At 38.2% G+C, this 18408-nt stretch overlaps 1 protein-coding gene across 1 annotated transcript in view; it reads right to left on the bottom strand.

The window, feature by feature from the left end:
* Positions 1 to 18180, bottom strand: part of dnai1.2 (dynein, axonemal, intermediate chain 1, paralog 2) — a 54177-nt gene extending 35997 nt beyond the window's left edge. The window contains exons 1-16 of the mRNA XM_063210956.1: positions 17954 to 18180; positions 15907 to 15969; positions 15712 to 15813; positions 14847 to 14927; positions 14514 to 14640; positions 14235 to 14290; positions 13359 to 13508; positions 12489 to 12548; positions 11485 to 11613; positions 11120 to 11204; positions 6087 to 6204; positions 5563 to 5606; positions 5114 to 5361; positions 3686 to 3775; positions 3427 to 3514; positions 2103 to 2182 (exon numbers count right to left, since the gene is read on the bottom strand). Coding sequence (XP_063067026.1) covers positions 2103 to 2182; positions 3427 to 3514; positions 3686 to 3775; positions 5114 to 5361; positions 5563 to 5606; positions 6087 to 6204; positions 11120 to 11204; positions 11485 to 11613; positions 12489 to 12548; positions 13359 to 13508; positions 14235 to 14290; positions 14514 to 14640; positions 14847 to 14927; positions 15712 to 15813; positions 15907 to 15969; positions 17954 to 17992 — 1560 coding nt within the window. The 5' untranslated portion in view covers positions 17993 to 18180. The remainder of the gene's footprint in view (positions 1 to 2102; positions 2183 to 3426; positions 3515 to 3685; positions 3776 to 5113; positions 5362 to 5562; positions 5607 to 6086; positions 6205 to 11119; positions 11205 to 11484; positions 11614 to 12488; positions 12549 to 13358; positions 13509 to 14234; positions 14291 to 14513; positions 14641 to 14846; positions 14928 to 15711; positions 15814 to 15906; positions 15970 to 17953) is intronic.
* Positions 18181 to 18408: the final 228 nt, after the last annotated feature.

Here is an 18408-nt window from a genome sequence, read left to right as displayed (position 1 = left end):
ATTTATGAATGCATATGTGCATGTATGCAATGTGTGGGCCGTGTGTGTGCTTCTATGTGAGTAGGCATGTCTGTGCCTGTGTCTGAGTCTCAATGTTTTACATGTGCCAGGTTGCTTTTAATATACATGGGTGTCAGTGTGACAGCTGGTCAGACAGGGAGAGATACTATATAGAGCAAATAGTCACTCACAATCTACCATCAATCATTTTGACAGCCCAGTCTTCTGTGAGCTGATTTATACTTCTGTTTGGGATGCATCTAGGCAGGCTGTTCTAATCTTAAAAGGCCGGCGAGCCATGCCAGTGTCAATATATGCTAGGGCTGTAATGATACTCAACTCACCATTTTGTTCATATCACGATTTTGACCTACGGTTCGAAACACACCACAATTTTCACATTTGCCAACATTGTAAAATAAATTATGAATAAAAACTATGATGGCATATAGGTAGAATAGGTTACAAAAGGCTGCTAATAATTTTAAAAAGTTAAATAATAAGGATGATGATTTCAGGCTTGGAAGCACTATTACATGATATAATGTGGTTGTTTTCTGGACTGAAGGGGAGCAAAACTTTGAAAGGACATATCACAATACTGCCGCCTTGCATTGCGATACAGTATTGTGACTGTGTATCGCGATTTCTCGGTTCGACGCAATATCGTTACAGTCCTAATATACCAACTAGTTATGTTCACAACACCTCTAATCCAACAAAACTGTTATGGCCAGGCATACACTGTAGGTATGTGTGCAATGATGAATCAGTACATTTGCCTGTGGCAGGTTTTGTCTTTTCTCTTTTACAGAGAACTGCTACTGAGCATGCCCACTGAACATGTGATGCATGATGGGTCTGCCGTCTGCTTCCTAAAGGCCATTCATCTCGCCTCACTGCCTCCCTGACTCATCACACTTTGATCCATATACGTGTCTGTGTGCGTGCGTGTACGTGTGTACGTGGAGCCCTATCTCACGCCTTTCGTAAAATCTTCACGAAAATAATATATTAATTTTCGTGGTGCATTCACGTTATTGCCCACCTTTCGTAAAGTCTTCACGAAAATAATAGATTAATTTTCACGCTGCCTATTCACTTGAATTGCCCCACTGCTGCTATGGTTATCCAAACGTCTGCCAGGGTGGGGAGGGGGTGCTGACAGAACACTGCTGATACACTTGGGACTCACTAATTCGAGGCCCTTTCGGTACTTACGCCTTATGTCCCCTAAACCTAAACCTAAACCTAACCCTAACCTTAACCCTACTTAACCCTAAACCTAACCCTAACCCTAACCCTAACCCTAACCTTAACCCTAACCTTAACCCTAAACCTAACCCTAAATTGCTTGTTTGAAATGTTTGATTACCATGTGGCAACAGTCGGGCAATTCAAGTGAATAGGCAGCGTGAAAATTAATCTATTATTTTCGTGAAGGCTTTACGAAAGGTGGGCAATAACGTGAATGCACTACGAAAATTAATATATTTTTTTCGTGAATACTTCACGAAATGAGTGAGATACGGTTGGTACGTGTGTACGTGTGTGTGTGTGTGTGTGTGTGTGTGTGTGTGTGTGTGTGTGTGTGTGTGTGTGTGTGTGTGTGTGTGTGTGCGCGCGTGCATGTGGCAGGCTACCCCATCATCAGATGGTCGGTGGAACAGCCTGGTACCAGGGGTTATGTCACTCTGCTGCTGTTTACAGAAAGCAGATGAAATGGTGGTCTCACAAAAGATAAAGAGGAACACACACGCACGCACACGCACACACACACACAGGCCGCCTTTGTAGTGTCAGAAGAACTTACGGAGACATGTGCTTACACAGATAGACAGACAGACACATGCATGCACACACACACACACACACACACACACACACACACACACACACACACGTACACACACGCACACATACACGTACACACACACACACACACACGCACACACACACACACACGCACGCACGCACGCACGCACGCACGCACGCACGCACGCACACGCACACACACACACACACACACACACACACACACACACACACACACACACACACACACACTTTTTAGTTACATGTCTTAGTGAGTTATTTCTCACCTTGTGTATCTTCCCCTCCTCTGTTCCCACCAGGAACAAGTAGTCAATCTGCTTGTGGAAGTCAAAGGATGTGCCACATGCTATGGGAAGGTGAAAACAGGAGACAACATCAAGAAACCAAATGAAAACATGAAGACCCTGCATGCATGCAGTAATCAGCAGACCCTGGTGTCCTAAGTAGTCCAAGCCATATAGCTGAAAGCATCCAGCTGCTTCCATCTTATAATCAACCAAATCTATTTAAAACTGACCTGCTACGAGTGTTATGAGAAAAAAAACACAGCTTTGCTTCGGCAATATGTTTCTGGATAACAGCCAAACTCCATCTGTAAAATGTGGAGCGAATGACAGCAATCCAATGCTGGCACTGTCAGCAAGAGGACCCCGCCCCCCAACCCCTCATGTCTGCAACTGTCAGCCTCATCTCCTGTCATCCCTCTCAGCATCTCCAACATACAGACTGGATTGCATATCTACCTGCTGTTCAGCCGACTCACTTCCTCCACCTCTTTCCACAACTGTCTGCCAATCTGACTGTCCTTCCCCACCTCTCCTGTCAGACATGTAGTGCCTGGCCTAACGTCAATCAACTTCAATCAACAAGGGAAGTGGGCGCTATGAGGGTACAGCAGAGTGCACTGGAGTGAGCGAGTCCCTCGGCTTAAAGGGGCACTGTGTAGGATGGTAGCCAGAGTAGGTATTGCAACTGTTCTTCTCAATGAATCTGAACCTATTGCAAAAGTTGATCTTTTCATGAATAATCATTGATAAACTAATATGTATTAGTATGGCCAAAGTACAGTAAGTTTTGCAGCTAGAAATGCCTACTTCTGGAAATCCAAAATGGCAGACATGGAGAAGATCCACCTTTTCATCTGTGTAAAGTGTGATTTTCCCAGCCCCAATGAATACTTAGCATTTGATGGGGGTGGTAAGTATATGTGAAAAAAGGTAACATTTGTGAATGGGCAACATGAATTCTGGAAACAAACTACTAAAAATATTACACAGTGCACCTGTGATTAATAACTGATAGATACGGACTGGAAGGTGCATGGCAAGACTACACATGGGACATGCAAATAAAACATGCACATGGTCTTCAAGGAGCGCTATGTAACATTTTCAAGCTATTTAATCACCTTACCAATCCAAGGGATGCTTAAATCAGTCTACTCTGCACTGCTCCCACTCTGAAAAGCAAACTTGCAAAATCTTCAGTGTTGAACCCAATCACAAAGTCCCATACCACTTCCACAATAATACCCCCAGTGAATGTGTATGTGTACGGTAGATATTTAAAATACTGTGACACTTATCTTACCCATGGTAGGCAGCTGTAGACCTTCTGGCGCATCTGATGGTGAGCCCTCCAAAGACAGCTTAATGATGTCTGTATACACTAGCTCATTCTACAGGCAGACAAACACACAAGCACACGCATGCACGCACGCACCCATGCATGCACACGCGCGCGCACACACTCGCACACAAACACACACACACACACACACACACCTGGTTAGTGTTCATGAAACAATGCCAACTACTAATCTGATAGAGGCACCATAAATGCTACTGACCTTGACGAGAGTCCAGGACACCACTCTGCCATCAGATGAGACAGAAAAGAAATTATGGTTGTGGTCCATGTCGTCATTCTGCCAACGGACCTGTTGGCATACATTACATACAATAACAGCACCATCCACATCACTACATGCATTACAGAATAAGAGCTCCTACCAGGTGCACTCATATGCTTGCAATGCTCAAACACCAACACACCACAACACACCACAACACCAACCAGGGTGTCTACAGGTTTGACCAAGTCAAAATTAAGACATTTTAAGACTTTTCAATATCATTTTCCAAATAAAATTAAGACGAACTCGCGGCGTTTACAGGTTTTAGCAAGTCAAAATTAAGACATTTTAAGACTTTCCAATACCATTTTCCAAATGAAATTAGGACCAACTCGCAAGATCATACACAGGTTCAAATGAAGCACAAAAACCAATTGGTTATTTACATTAATGTAGCCGTTTGAAAACACAAAACTATACACAATGAAACTTTACACTAAATAAAATTCAATAATGCGTTCTAAATTACACTACATGGCTACAACTCCCAATTTCCGTCGCGAAGTTCATCACATGGCTGACATAATTATTCCTCCCTAAATTAAGCTCCACAAATTTAAGACATTTGGGTTGAAAATTTAAGACAAAATAAGACTTTTCAAGGCCTTATTTGGCGAAAATGGCATTTAAGACTTTTTAAGACTTTTTAAGGACATGCGGCCACCCTGCCAACACACCACAACTTCAACATCTGTGAAATCAGCCTGTGAAATCACATTCCATTAGGTGATTAATTAAGATCTTCAACTGGCGCATTAATTAATAATTGCTATTCATTAAGACATTATTTCACATATATCTATGGTCTTATTTCAATTTTCCCATCATTTTTGAAGTAGTTTATTTATACAGTGTGCAATTAGATTTACCCTAAGAAATTTGATTTAAGTGCAAAAATAGGTTTTGTCTGCATCATTATCTCAAGAAAGGGACAGGACATAATATACACTGTATATAATATACACATCCAACCACAGTCACACGGACATGCAGTCTACACATATGCACACTTGTATTCTAGCCCCTTTGTCAGATTATTCACATTGTCAGTCAGACAAATGCACAGGCAGTATGCCTCTGAAGACTCTCACTCACCCAAGTCATGTTGTCCAAAGAGTTTAGCTGTAAGCAAATGGACTCCTTCTTTGAGTTTGAATTTGAAAGGCCAAGCCCAAGCTCCAAGCTCAAAGTAGAAGTCCAGTAGCCTGGCTCTCACCACATCTGTATGGTTCTGCACTGCTCAGCAAACTCTACTCACAGATCTGAGAGAGCGTTGTTGGTCTCATTTTCAGAAAGCCTGGCAAGCACACAGGCGCATACATAAACGCACACACAACCACACCCACACCCACACACACACACCTGCCAGACGGGGTCTGTGTGTTTGCCCGACTTGGCGGTGCTCTTGTAGATGGGCTGGGTGCCCTCCTCTTGCATGCTGTAGACGCCCACGCAGCCGTCGTAGAAGCCCACGGCCACCAGGTAGGACAGCTGCGGGTGGATGTCCAGGCACATGATGCCCGACGTGGTGGGGTAGGTGCATTCTGGGTAAGTGGGGTTCTTCAGAGAGTAGTAGAGCAGCATGCCTCTGCCCTGCTTGGTGAAGTCATCTGAGGCAGAGCAAGAGAGGAAGAGAGGTGACTACAGAGAATGAGATAGACGTTATTGTTTCCTTCCTGCCTTGGTGAGTTCAGTTTAGCTCAACATGCCTACAATGACCTTAGCAACCATAAATGGCAACATCAACAACAAGCACATCGGAAAAAAAGGTAATGTCTTGGAATAAAAAAACGTAAACACGACCGACTTACATGATCCAAGGCCCACAGCAAACAGATCCCTGTAGTTCTCATTCCTATAGGATAGCAAACATATCAACCAACCTTTATTATCCCATTACATGGTGCAATTACACTAGCCTGGACTTACAATATCTTTGTATTCATTTCATTCGTACAGAACCTCTGGAACCGACAAATTCAGAAACATTTACTGTAGGGAGGGGAGAAATTCGGTGAAACTCGATTGAAATTTATGGAAAATGGACATCTCATTTTACTCAATAGCTGACTTTGAGTTGTGACATTGAAAAGGAATTATTGGTGGGAGGGGTGAACTTATGTTTGCAATGTGTGCCTCCCTCGTTCCTCCCTCATTCATTGATTGTCTGTTTGTCTGGTAACATAACTTGACATTCCTCCAGAGCAACCGGCCCAGACGTAAAGATGGAAGGATTTTTTTTTTGCTGAAGCTTACATACAGTATGGCAAGGCCAGTAACACCTACAGTTGAGGAGATGGACTCATTGCACTTGGCAGCAGTTGTGATTCCTCACCAGCAGAGGGCGGTGACAGCCAGTCTCTTGGCCTTGTCATACTGAAACTTCCAGAGTGGCAGCAAGGTGCCCTCTTGTTCACGGAACTCATCTGAGGCATCCTCAAAGTATTTAAAGTCTGTGGACACACACACACACAAACAAAGCAGACACACACAAACACACACACACACACACACACACACACACACACACACACACACACACACACACACACACACACACACACACACACACACACACCCAGGTCAAAAAAATGTGTACTTAAGTGTACTTTAAATATATTTAATTTTCTGAAAGTATATTTTAAGTACACTCTACTTATCAAGTACAGTACTTAAGTATGGTATTTAAAAATATACTTATAGTTAAGTGTATTTTAAATATATTTTAAAATAATTTGTATTATTAAAGTTATGTACTTAAATATAGTTTTATAAAATATACTGTTAGTGTATTGTACTTTAAATGTATTTTAAGTATATTTGTATTTTAAAAGTAATGTGCTAAGTGTAGTATTGTCAAATATACTATTAGTGTATTATATTTTAAATGTATTTCAAGTATATTTGTATTTTAAAAGTAATGTGCTAAAGTGTAGCATTATAAAGTATACTATTAGTGTATTATACTTTAAGTGTATTTTAAGTATCTTTGCATTTTAAAAGTTATGTACTTAAGTGTAGTATTAGAAAGTACACTATTAATGTATTGTATTTAAATGTATTGTAAGTACATTTGCATTTTAAAAGTAATGTGCTAAAGTGTAGTATTGTCAAATATACTATTAGTATATTGTATTTTAAGTCTAATTTAAGTACATTAGTATTTTAAAAGTAATGTGCTAAAGTGTAGCATTATACAGTATACTGTTAGTGTATTATATTTTAAGTGTATTTTAAGTATCTTTGTATTTTAAAAGTTATGTACTTAAGTGTAGTATTATAAAATACACTATTAGTGTATTGTATTTAAATGTATTGTTAGTACAATTGTATTTTAAAAGTCATGTACTTAAGTGTAGTGTTATGAAATACACTATTATTGTATTGTATTTAAATATATTTTAAGCACATTTGTATTTTAAAAGTAATGGGCTTAAGTGTGGTATTGCTAATTATACTAGTAGTATATTCAATTTTAAGTCTATTTAAAGTACATTTGTATTTTAAAAGTAATGTGTTAACGTGTAGTATTATAAAATACACTATTAGTGTATTGTATTTAAATGTATTGTAAATACATTTGTATTTTTAAAGTAATGTGCTTAAGTGTGGTATTGTTAAATATACTATTAGTATATTCTATTTAAATGTATTTTAAGTACATTTGTATTTTAAAAGTAATGTGCTAAAGTTTACCATTATAAAGTATACTATTGGTGTATTATATTTTAAGTGTATTTTAAGTATCTTTGTATTTTAAAAGTTATGTACTTAAATGTAGTATTATAAAATACACTATTAGTGTATTGTATTTAAATGTATTGTAAGTACATTTGTATTTTTAAAGTAATGTGCTTAAGTGTGGTACTGTTAAATATACTTTTAGTATATTCAATTTTAAGTCTATTTTAAGTACATTTGTATTTTAAAAGTAATGTGTTAAAGTGTAGTATTATAAAATACACTATTAGTGTATTGTATTTAAATGTATTGTAAATACATTTGTATTTTTCAAGTAATGTGCTAAAGTGTGGTATTGTTAAATATACTATTAGTATATTCTATTTAAAGTCTATTTTAAGTACATTTGTATTTTAAAAGTAATGTGCTAAAGTGTTTTATTAAAAAATACACTATTAGTGTATTGTATTTAAATGTATTGTAAATACATTTGTATTTTTAAAGTAATGTGCTTAAGTGTGGTATTGTTAAATATACTATTAGTATATTCTATTTTAAGTCTATTTTAAGTACATTTATATTTTAAAAGTAATGTGTTAAAGTGTAGTGTTATAAAATACACTATTAGTGTATTGTATTTAAATGTATTTTAAGTACATTTGTATTTTTAAAGTAATGTGCTAAAGATTGTTTTTAGAAAATACACTATTAGTGTTGTGTATTTAAATGTATTGTAACTATATTTACAAAATAAATAAACTAATTACTGGCCAAAGTACAGTCATTTTCCTAGCAAAAAATGTCTATATCTGGAACATGGACAAGAACCTCAATTTATGATGATGATGAATGACTCCCCTTTTTCCAGCATGAATTTTGGAAATAAACTACAAAAAATCATACACAGTACACCATTATAGTAATGTATGGTATTAGAAAATGTACTGCTAGTTTAATGTATTAAACTTTGTTCTTAAAAAATGTACTCAAACATAGTGTTAGAAAATATACATTATCAGTTATATATACCTAAACTTTATTTTACGACCTTTACAAATATGCATATTTTTTTGCATACTTACTATATTGCCTTTTTGACACTAATATTAATTGTCTTTAATGAAATGTACTCACTTATAAAGATTTTATGTTATTTTTCTTGTTGTCTTGAACCACTTCAAGTGTATTTTAAGTGTATTTGTATTTTTAAAGTAATGTGCTTAAGTGTTGTATTTGAAAACATACTGTTAGTGTAGTATATGTTAAGTGTATTTTAAGTGTATTTTTATTTTAAAAGTAATGTGCTAAAGTTTGGTATTAGAAAGAATATTTGAAACGTACTTAAAGTTAAGTATGATTTTAGTATATTAAGTACACTTGTACAAAGTTTAATTTTTAGTACCAAAAAGTCAACTTAAAATGTGTTAAAGCTCTACTTAATTATATTTCAAGTGTATTTAAGTATACTATAAGTTGTCCCAAAATAACATTCTTTAAATACACACTTTTGAAGTATATTTTAAATACAAAAATACATACTTATTAAGTATATTAAGTACACTTTTTTTCACCTGGGTACTTTTTTAAACCATCATTTTAGTGTATTTTAACCTAGGCTTATTTATTCATTATGCTTTGTAACATTAAATAACCTTCCACCTTCCATTTTGTTAATGTATTTTCATGGTAAAAACACCATATTGAAGAGCACAAACAGATCTTAAAAAAGCATGTAAGGCCTTACCTATTAAACTTTTAAGCACAATACTGAAGTCTGTACTTAAGTTGTGTTATTAGTGTATTAAGTGCACTTTAAGTGTACTTTTTGGTGCACAAATTAAACATGTAAAAGTGTCTTTAATTCGATAAAAGCATACCACCACCAATGATTTCTAAGTATTATAATTAAGTATATAAAAGTATACTTAAAGTGTACTACTCAAGACTATTACTTCAAGAACGTAATTGTGCCTGTCAAAGAACAGATAGTTGTGGTCTAGTGGTTAGAGTGCAGGTCTGTGGTTCAGTGAATTGTGGGTTCGAATCCTGGTTGAGGCAGTGGTTGTTGTCTGAAGTGAAGGTGAAAGGAAGGTTCATGTGAATGGCTGATGGTTGTGAACAAGACAATGTACAATGGAAATGAGTAACTGGGGATTACATTAATGTTTTTTTCATATACTTTTGAAATATATTTAAAGTGTACTTAAAATAAATATATTTGAAATGTGCTTGAAGTAAAATCTACTTGTAGTATACTTAAAATACATTTAGAGTCAATACACTTAAAATGTACTTAAAGCGATTTTTGTGAATATATTTGAAATGTACTTAAAGTAAGTATGTTTTTAGTATATTAAGTACACTTGTACAAAGTTTGATTTTAGTACAAAAAAGTCAACTTAAAATGTGATTAAGCTCTACTTAATTATATTTCAAGTGTATTTAAGTATACTATAAGTTGTCCCAAAATAACACAACTTAAGTATGTACTTCTGCAGTATACTATAAAGTACTTTCTCATGACATTGAAATAGATTTCTAATGTACTTAAAATGTGCTTATCCGCATGCTAAAGTTCACATTAAACACATTTTAAAGTGACTTGGTTAGTATACTTATAATGTACTTAAAGTTAAATATATTTTTAGTATATTAAGTACACTTGTACAAAGTTTGATTTTAGTACAAAAAAGTCAACTTAAAATGTGATTAAGCTCTACTTAATTATATTTCAAGTGTATTTAAGTATACTATAAGTTGTCCCAAAATAACACAACTTAAGTATGTACTTCTGCAGTATACTATAAAGTACTTTCTCATGACGTTAAAATAGATTTCTAATGTACTTAAAATGCACTTATCCACATGCTAAAGTTCACATTAAACACATTTTAAAGAGACTTGGTTAGTATACTTATAATGTACTTAAAATTAAGTATGTTTTTAGTATACTAAGTACACTTGTACAAAGTTTGATTTTAGTACAAAAAAGTCAACTTAAAATGTGATTAAGCTCTACTTAATTATATTTCAAGTGTATTTAAGTATACTATAAGTTGTCCCAAAATAACACAACTTAAGTATGTACTTCTGCAGTATACTATAAAGTACTTTCTCATGACGTTAAAATAGATTTCTAATGTACTTAAAATGCACTTATCCGCATGCTAAAGTAAACATTAAACACATTTTAAAGTGACTTGGTTAGTATACTTATAATGTACTTAAAGTTAAATATATTTTTAGTATATTAAGTACACTTATACAAAGTTTAATTTTAGTACAAAAAAGTCAACTTAAAATGTGTTTAAGCTCTACTTAATTATATTTCAAGTACATTTAAGTATACTATAAGTTGTCCTAAAATAACATTCTTTAAATACACACTTTTGAAGTACACTTTAAATACAATAAAACGTACTTATTAAGTATATATTAAGTACACTTTTTTTTTACTTGGGCACACACACACACACACACACACACACACACACACACACACACACACACACACACACACACACACACACACACACACACACACACACACACACACAAAACAGCTGATTGTTAGCAGAGCATTGACTCACTCAATAGTCAGTCAGTAGGGTCACATCAGGACACATTTCAAATCAACAAATGATATTATATGATGACTGGTGACAGCAGGGGAAAAGGGGGACGTACCCTGTGCAATGTCGTCAAATGTGTTCTGGTTGACCATTCGCTCCACAATTTTCGCTGCCTTGGACACTTTACTGATGTCATCACTCTGGGGAGAAAAGACAAACGAGGTTAATGTAAAATTCACCAATAATTCATGGATAATGAGCCTGTATGAAACCCATCTACGTCTGAGATGACTACCCATGTGCACTGGGAAATCTTGTCGTCTTGCTGTAAAAAACATATACACTCGAAACGTTCACAACAATATAACCCATCAACTGTCTTGTTCTCTCTTTCTCTCTCTCTCTCTCTCTCTTACACACACACGCACGCACGCACATACACACAATAAGCACATGCACACTGCACATGAATAGGCCCACCTGCATCTCCACCATCATAATCTTCTTCTTGCCCTTGTCGTCCTCTTTCTTACTTGCCGGGGCTTTGTTCTTCTCCTTGTTCTTCTCCTGCTTCTGCAGCTCTTCCACATAAGCATCATAGATTTCCCACTGGCAATACATTAGAAGTGAATTACAAAAACAAAGAATATCCACATTTTTTTTCTGTTAAAAGCAGTCAATCTGCAGCATTGTGCTTTTGTTGAGTTTATTTAAGTCTTCGTGTTCATTATGTGTTTTGTTTTTATATTCTATGGTGTGTAAAGCGTCTTTGAGTGTCTTGAAAAGCACTATACAGTATAAAACATACGTATCATTATTACTATTATTAATAAACTCTACTATCATCACAGTGTATTTCATTAAAGGAACAGTCCACCCTGTTTTGATTTTCACATATTTGCAGTATTTCCAAGCATTATTCATGAATGTGCATATCATTTTCTTCTCAGTGTTTTCAGTACTTAGATTTATTGGATCAGAATTATTAGCGTAGCTTAGCATAATCACTGGAAGTGAATGGAGGCATTAGCATCAAGCCACAAATGATCACAGGCAGTGCTTAATTTGAGGGGGAGCAAGGGGGAGCTAGCTCCGGAACCTCAGACGAGAGCTCCGGAACCTTGGATGGAACCTTATGGAAAGACATCACAGATCCCCCTCTGCACCATCCTCTGCGCTCCAGGACCTACCGCTTGACAAATTAAGCACTGGTCACAGGACAGGATTAAATAGCTGTTTTGCACTCTGGTGAATTTTACATTAATTTTAAAGTACTTAATAAGTACATTTGATGATGTTTTGTTTGCCCCCATAGACTTGCATTGCTTCACTTAATTTGGCTATACAGTTAAACTAGGCAATGGAAACACATAGACGAAAATTATATGCACATTCATGAATAATGCTGGGAAATACTGCAAATATGTGAAAATCAAAAAAGGGTGGATTGTTCCTTTAAAGGGGCAATAAGGCAGTTGTCTCACTTGATTTGCTGTGGCTGATAAATTGGCACGAGGAGGCGGGTCAGTCTGGCATTCCCTTTCCTTGAAGAACAAAAAAAAAGATTGAGCACATTGATTCATCAAGCATTTTATGAATAGCATAAATATTTTGATGACTTGGCACCTCATAGGCTTTACTTTTAACGTCTATAAAGGGATGTATTGTACATGTAAGCTTTTAAATTACAAAAAACGTACACTGAGCCAAAAGAGCTTTTTGTGGACCTGACGGTCTACAATGCATTGCTTGGCCTTATCTCACGTGGAGGCGTTATCTTAGAGCCAAATCTGAACATTTGGTGTTTTATGCTAATCCACTATAAATCATAGACAGTCTAGATAAATCATAATCTCGATAATGTCACTGTGCAAACAGAGACAGTGCGAAACATTTTGTGCCTAAATGGCTGTAGAGAGGAAAGCTGTTGGAGGGTAGATGGTGCTGCCTCATATGCATAAATATGTATGGAATCAGATGGATGAATATGAAATGTCATTGTCATTGCTCTGCAGCTACTGAAGTGAATGCAAAAAATTAGGTGGAATGTGTGGTGCACTTGGAACAATGTATCCCCCCAAAGCTGTGAAACAATCCTTCATAAGAAAAAAAAATCCTCCAGAAGACAATTGGGCAGAAAAAGAATCCTAATTGGTACATTGAATAAGCTTCACAGTCTCTTAGAGACTGTTAAATTAGCACATTTTCCAAACCAGCTATAACACTTGCATTGGATTTAATTGTCCTTGTTCGCGCAGATTTTTGCTGTCCTTTAGATTTAACATGTTACACAAATACATGTCCGTCTCTGACTAGTCTTGTTTTGGTAGTAGCGCTGCTTATGTTTGGCTTACCCTGAGTGGGTTGTTGAGTGTCTGGGAGGCACGCTCACTGAAGTTGAACTGATTGGTGAGCTTGCGCTCCTTGCTGCTGCCTTTCACCTCCTGGCTGTCAGGCCTCTCTTCCGCACCTCCCTCCTCCCCCTCCCCCTCCCCTCCACCTCCCTCCAACCAGGAAGATGCGGAAAAATGGTTTTAGAGGAGGAAAGAACAAGAAAGAACAATTCAACATAGTGACAGAGGACACACAATGCAATCATCTCAATTTTGTAGTTGAAAAGAAGGCCTGAAGGGGCCAGTGCAGTGGAACAATACCATGCTCTGTATTTTACATAAAGCATGGGGAATGGGGAGTAATGCTGTCTTGTCTTGTACTGTAACTACACCCACCAACCTGGTGATGGAGGGAATTGAACCTACAAGCCCAACTTTCTAACTGATTACCCGATTCTATTTTTTTAACACTATTTTTTGCCAGATGGTTTTTACAGGGTAGCACAGTGTCTTACCTCTGTGCAAGATGACCAAATAACATGCAATGAAAAGACTGAACCGAATACACTCTGTTGCACCAGGTTTGGCATCAGCAAAAGTGTAGTAACTGGTCTACAATGTGTAATCTCCATCCCTACGTAGGATGTCAACAACACTATAAATTGTCAACAATAGAAAGAAGTCTCATCTGACAGCACATTACTGTAAGAATTATTTGCACTTCACTCTTAAAATTATGCACATTTAAGTCTAATGCATGGCGCCTTTGTAAAGGTCAGACTTTAATGGCAAGATTCATTAGATGTCAGGTTCAGTGGGCCAAGAGCCGTGCGCTTTATTCAGTGGATTTATAATGATAAATGGTGGTGGGATAAGTGTAAAAGTGGTTCTCATTACCGGAGTCTCTGCCTTCTCCTCATCGGTCTCTACCGCAGCAGTGTCCACTGGCTTTTCTGTAACAAAACCTTATTATTATTATTCTGATGTATCATGCATTAACTTTAGTTTTCTAATGTGTCAAAGCAGAAAATCACAAGGACGCAGGGTAAGGTTAGAAAATAATTTTAGGGCAAACCTCAAACCTCTCAGTCAACGATACCATTGCAGTATAGGATTTAATTCAACCCTGAAATGTGTCTCTGTGAAGCTGTGACAGATCTATGTGACAGAGCGAACCTTCGGGAATGCCTTGCTTGGCTCTCTGCCTGCGGGCCTCATCAGAGTCCTTGTGCAGAAGATTTCCCTCTAGGACAAAGTGGACGGCCAACTGATCAACACTGCTGATTGCCTTATAAGAGCGCTCCTGGTGAAGAAGAAGAAGAAGAAGAAGAAGAGGAAGAAGAAGAAGAAGAAGAAGAAGAAGAAGAAGAAGAAGAAGAAGAAGAGGAAGAAGAAGATACCTTTTCAACACATGCCAAACTTAAGTAGCAAATTGCTACTGCCAAATTACCTTGTCAATTACCAGTTTCATGTTTTGTGTCTATTAATAAAGAGAATACCGATACTTACTTTGAAGCTGTAGCGGACAATGTTCTGCGGAGCATGAGGATTGTTCGCCGTCAGAATCCGTGTGAATTCCTCCTTCAGCTCCTGCAGTCCAGCAACACAATGAAAAATCTTTATATAGGCCTATTCCTCCTATCATGTACACATACAGCACATGTACACACGTTACCTCTATTTCCTCAGAAGCAATATCAGAATCAGCTACTGCTGAAACACGACTTATAAGTACATGTTTAATGTATAGCCTATAGCCCCTACTCTCATCTAATCGTCTTCAACCATATAATCACCTAATACAGTGGTTCTCAACCTTTTTTTAGGCGAGGCCCCCTTTCAATCCCTGAAATATTTAAAGGCACCCCAAACCAACAAGCCGTAACATGGCATCGCATCCGATACCACACAATCTTAGAAAAGTAACACATTTGGAGACGTCACACACCCTTCGTTCAAAGTTGCATCTTAGTGGGCCAACCTAAATTTATTTTATTGTGTGTGAATGGCAGATGAAAGATTCCACTGACTAAGCTTTAATGTAGACAAATATGTACTATATTACATAATGTATTTATCAGCCATTTTTCCGCGGCACCCCTGAGGGGGACCTGAGGCACCCCAGGGTGGCCCGGCACCCTGGTTGAGAAACACTGACCTAATAAACACCTAATAGGGGAAAGCATGGCATTATCAGAAACGAGGCATTGGAAGATTTTCCATAACATCCCCCCAGCCAAGATTAAACAATTAGTCGACTGGAGAGCGAGATTGGCCAATCACTGACAGTGCCATGGCATAACAGTCTATGAAGCAAAGATTCGACAACAATACCAAAATGTAGCCTTATGTAAGTGGTAGCCATCCTACTCACAGCTTCTGTCAAGTCAAGCTGATCTGGGGGTTTCACCAGAGTTTTCCCCTGGCTCCATTCGTCAGTCCCTTCCCCCACATCAGGCCCGTGGTCATCCTCATCCTAATCAACACATCATAACACAACAGCATTATCAGTCTACATTATGTTTAAAAAAAAAAAAAGTGGTCCAGTGTCTCCCAGCTAGTAACCTACCTTTTTCTTGCTGAATTTTCTGTCTGATTTCGATTTTGAGGCAGCCTTTGACTCTTTGGACCCCTGCAAGAATGCCAAGAATATTCAGCAAATACTCTTTCATTCATTCAGCAGTATTTTTCACTTTGCACCCTGGAGTCAGTATGAGACTTGTGGTGGGGCCACAAAAGCAACCAGCACCACCACAAGTATAATGTAGCCTAGATAGGTTGCACTTGCAACATCGAGAAAACAAACTTAGCTGATTCACCTTTCTTGTAATGTATTTGAACATACAGTTGAGGTAGTCAACTTGTCAGCCAGGGCCGCGTTATCCTATGGTGCAACCGGTGCTGCAGCACCGGGCCCCGCCACTAGAGGGGGCCCCGGACGTCGTGAGATTGGAAAATATGAAACGATATTTTGAGACAATCAATTGTACTTTGCATTTCGCCATCCGTAGGCAAGCAGAGGCGCATATGCATATCTTGTCACCAGGCTAGACAGGCAGCTTGGGCCCCCAAGACTGTAGCTGGGGAACAGTAGTGGCGATTTGTTACAAGTGTTCTTTCTTTTTAATCTTCGCTTGTCCCCCCTACTGAGCCTAGAATCGCCTCTGCATGCACGCAGGAATTGGAGGTCGGAACTTATCATTTCAGTCAGATGCTTCTGGTTGTGTGCCACCAGTGAAAACGGTGGTCAATAATGTTAGGCTATAGTTTGATGATGGGCTACTGTCTAAAAAAGATGTGAGAAACTCGGCGTCAGCACTTGCTTCAGATTGTACGGATAAACTTCAGCCCGGCATGGATTAACGCATTGAAGAGAAGGTTGGCAACGTTATCCATTTTTGTAATGTCAGTGTTATAATTGCTTTTTGTAATTGTTGCATAGCGATCATGGACTTGTGCAATCATGTAGGCCTAAGCTAAGCAAACAAAGCACAGCACACCAACCTAACTTTATCTTATTCTATTGTTAAAACATGGGGAAATAAATCACGCACCCAACTGCATTCGCGAAACAAAAGTCTTTGTCGCGGCGAGGACCACTTCTGAGGTGTTTTTTAAAAAGTGTTCACAATAATGCTACGTAGCAAGCACCAACCAGCACTCAAAGTTCTGACAGTCTGACAACAATAGGGCAAGCCAATCTAGCAAACACTAAAATGATATAGGCTAGTCGCATTTTCCTAAAGCAATGTTATGGCCATTTCCCTAAAGCACTGTAATAGGTCTAATGTCGATGCTCTGTCAGCGTATATCTTTGCGTTCGGCTTTGTGTTCAGTTAAAACATGCCTGGGTATCACTCGCGGATTGTTCAGTTAGCAAGTATCTGGGAGGGGAAAAAAACTTGCGTGATACATCCACATCCACACATCTAAACATTTGGCCTACGAGTTTGCACCGTAATCTACTGCAATGATTGCACACTATTGCATTGTAATGCACCATATAGATGAAAACCGCTGACTTCTTAATTGGTAGCCTTTATGGTACATTTTGAGGGGGATTTCGTGACAGCTTCACTTTGCTGTGGTTCGCTGCTAAGGGGATTCCCCTTCCTCGCGTCAAGCGACAGCTGACTGAGTAGGCTATACTTTCCTTTGACAGACAGCCAGTCTTTCCAAGGCCATTGGAAGTTACATTAATTAACACGTGTTTCCCACGACGGTTTCGATTCGACAAATTGGTCGGCAGCAACGTAGCAAAAATAAGAGACTTTTGGTTGTGCTTCTGTTTGGTAGTTCTAGCTGAGCCGACGTTTACTCTGCTAAACGGTAGTGCACAGAATCTCCTCCCTGTCAGCTGGCTAGGCTTCCAATGGCTTGCGTTGCGACTGGTGAACTCAGCAGGGGGTTCCGCGCACCCTTTTTTTGTGTTGGAGTAGAACGTGTAGCCTGGGTTGTTTCATGCGTTTTGAATATGGCTATGGCTCATTATAATGTGGTGTAGGGGCCCCGGATTGCGTCTGCACCGGGCCCCGGCGAGGGTTAACGCGGCCCTGTTGTCAGCCAGGCTACACAAGTCAATATGTCAGACAACAATAGTATAATTTAATGCCTACCTGTTTGGTTTTTGTAGCGCCAGTTTTTAGCACGGGCATTGTTTCCCAGCGACTTGGCTGTGCTCAATTCAAAACCTTTACTTAATTAGCCACCATAGTCGGACAGTGGTAGATAATGGCAATTAATTCAGATTAATTCAGATTATTAGTATTGTAAACAAAGTGCAAACGGATACCACAACAGTTTACTCTCCTCTGGGACTGTCCTCCTTCGGGTGTTTGCGCTGGTTGCTGTGACAACGATCAAGCGCGACAGCAAGACTGACAGCAAGACATTTCAGCAAGGCTCAAACCAGAGACTGGCGATGAGATGAGGGGAGGGGAGGCAGATAGTTGAGATAGAACCTAGAAAATCATTGACATTGACGTAAATAAGCTTTACTTAGGTGGTCCAGCAATAAACAAACAATTCTTTACAGCCCTTTACTCATGACAGAACGTTTGAGTAAAACACA

Source organism: Engraulis encrasicolus, chromosome 11, assembly GCF_034702125.1.
Source record: "Engraulis encrasicolus isolate BLACKSEA-1 chromosome 11, IST_EnEncr_1.0, whole genome shotgun sequence".
Lineage (NCBI taxonomy): Eukaryota > Metazoa > Chordata > Actinopteri > Clupeiformes > Engraulidae > Engraulis > Engraulis encrasicolus.
The sequence above is the reverse complement of the archived record's forward strand: the minus strand, read 5'-3'. Positions and strand labels throughout refer to the sequence as shown.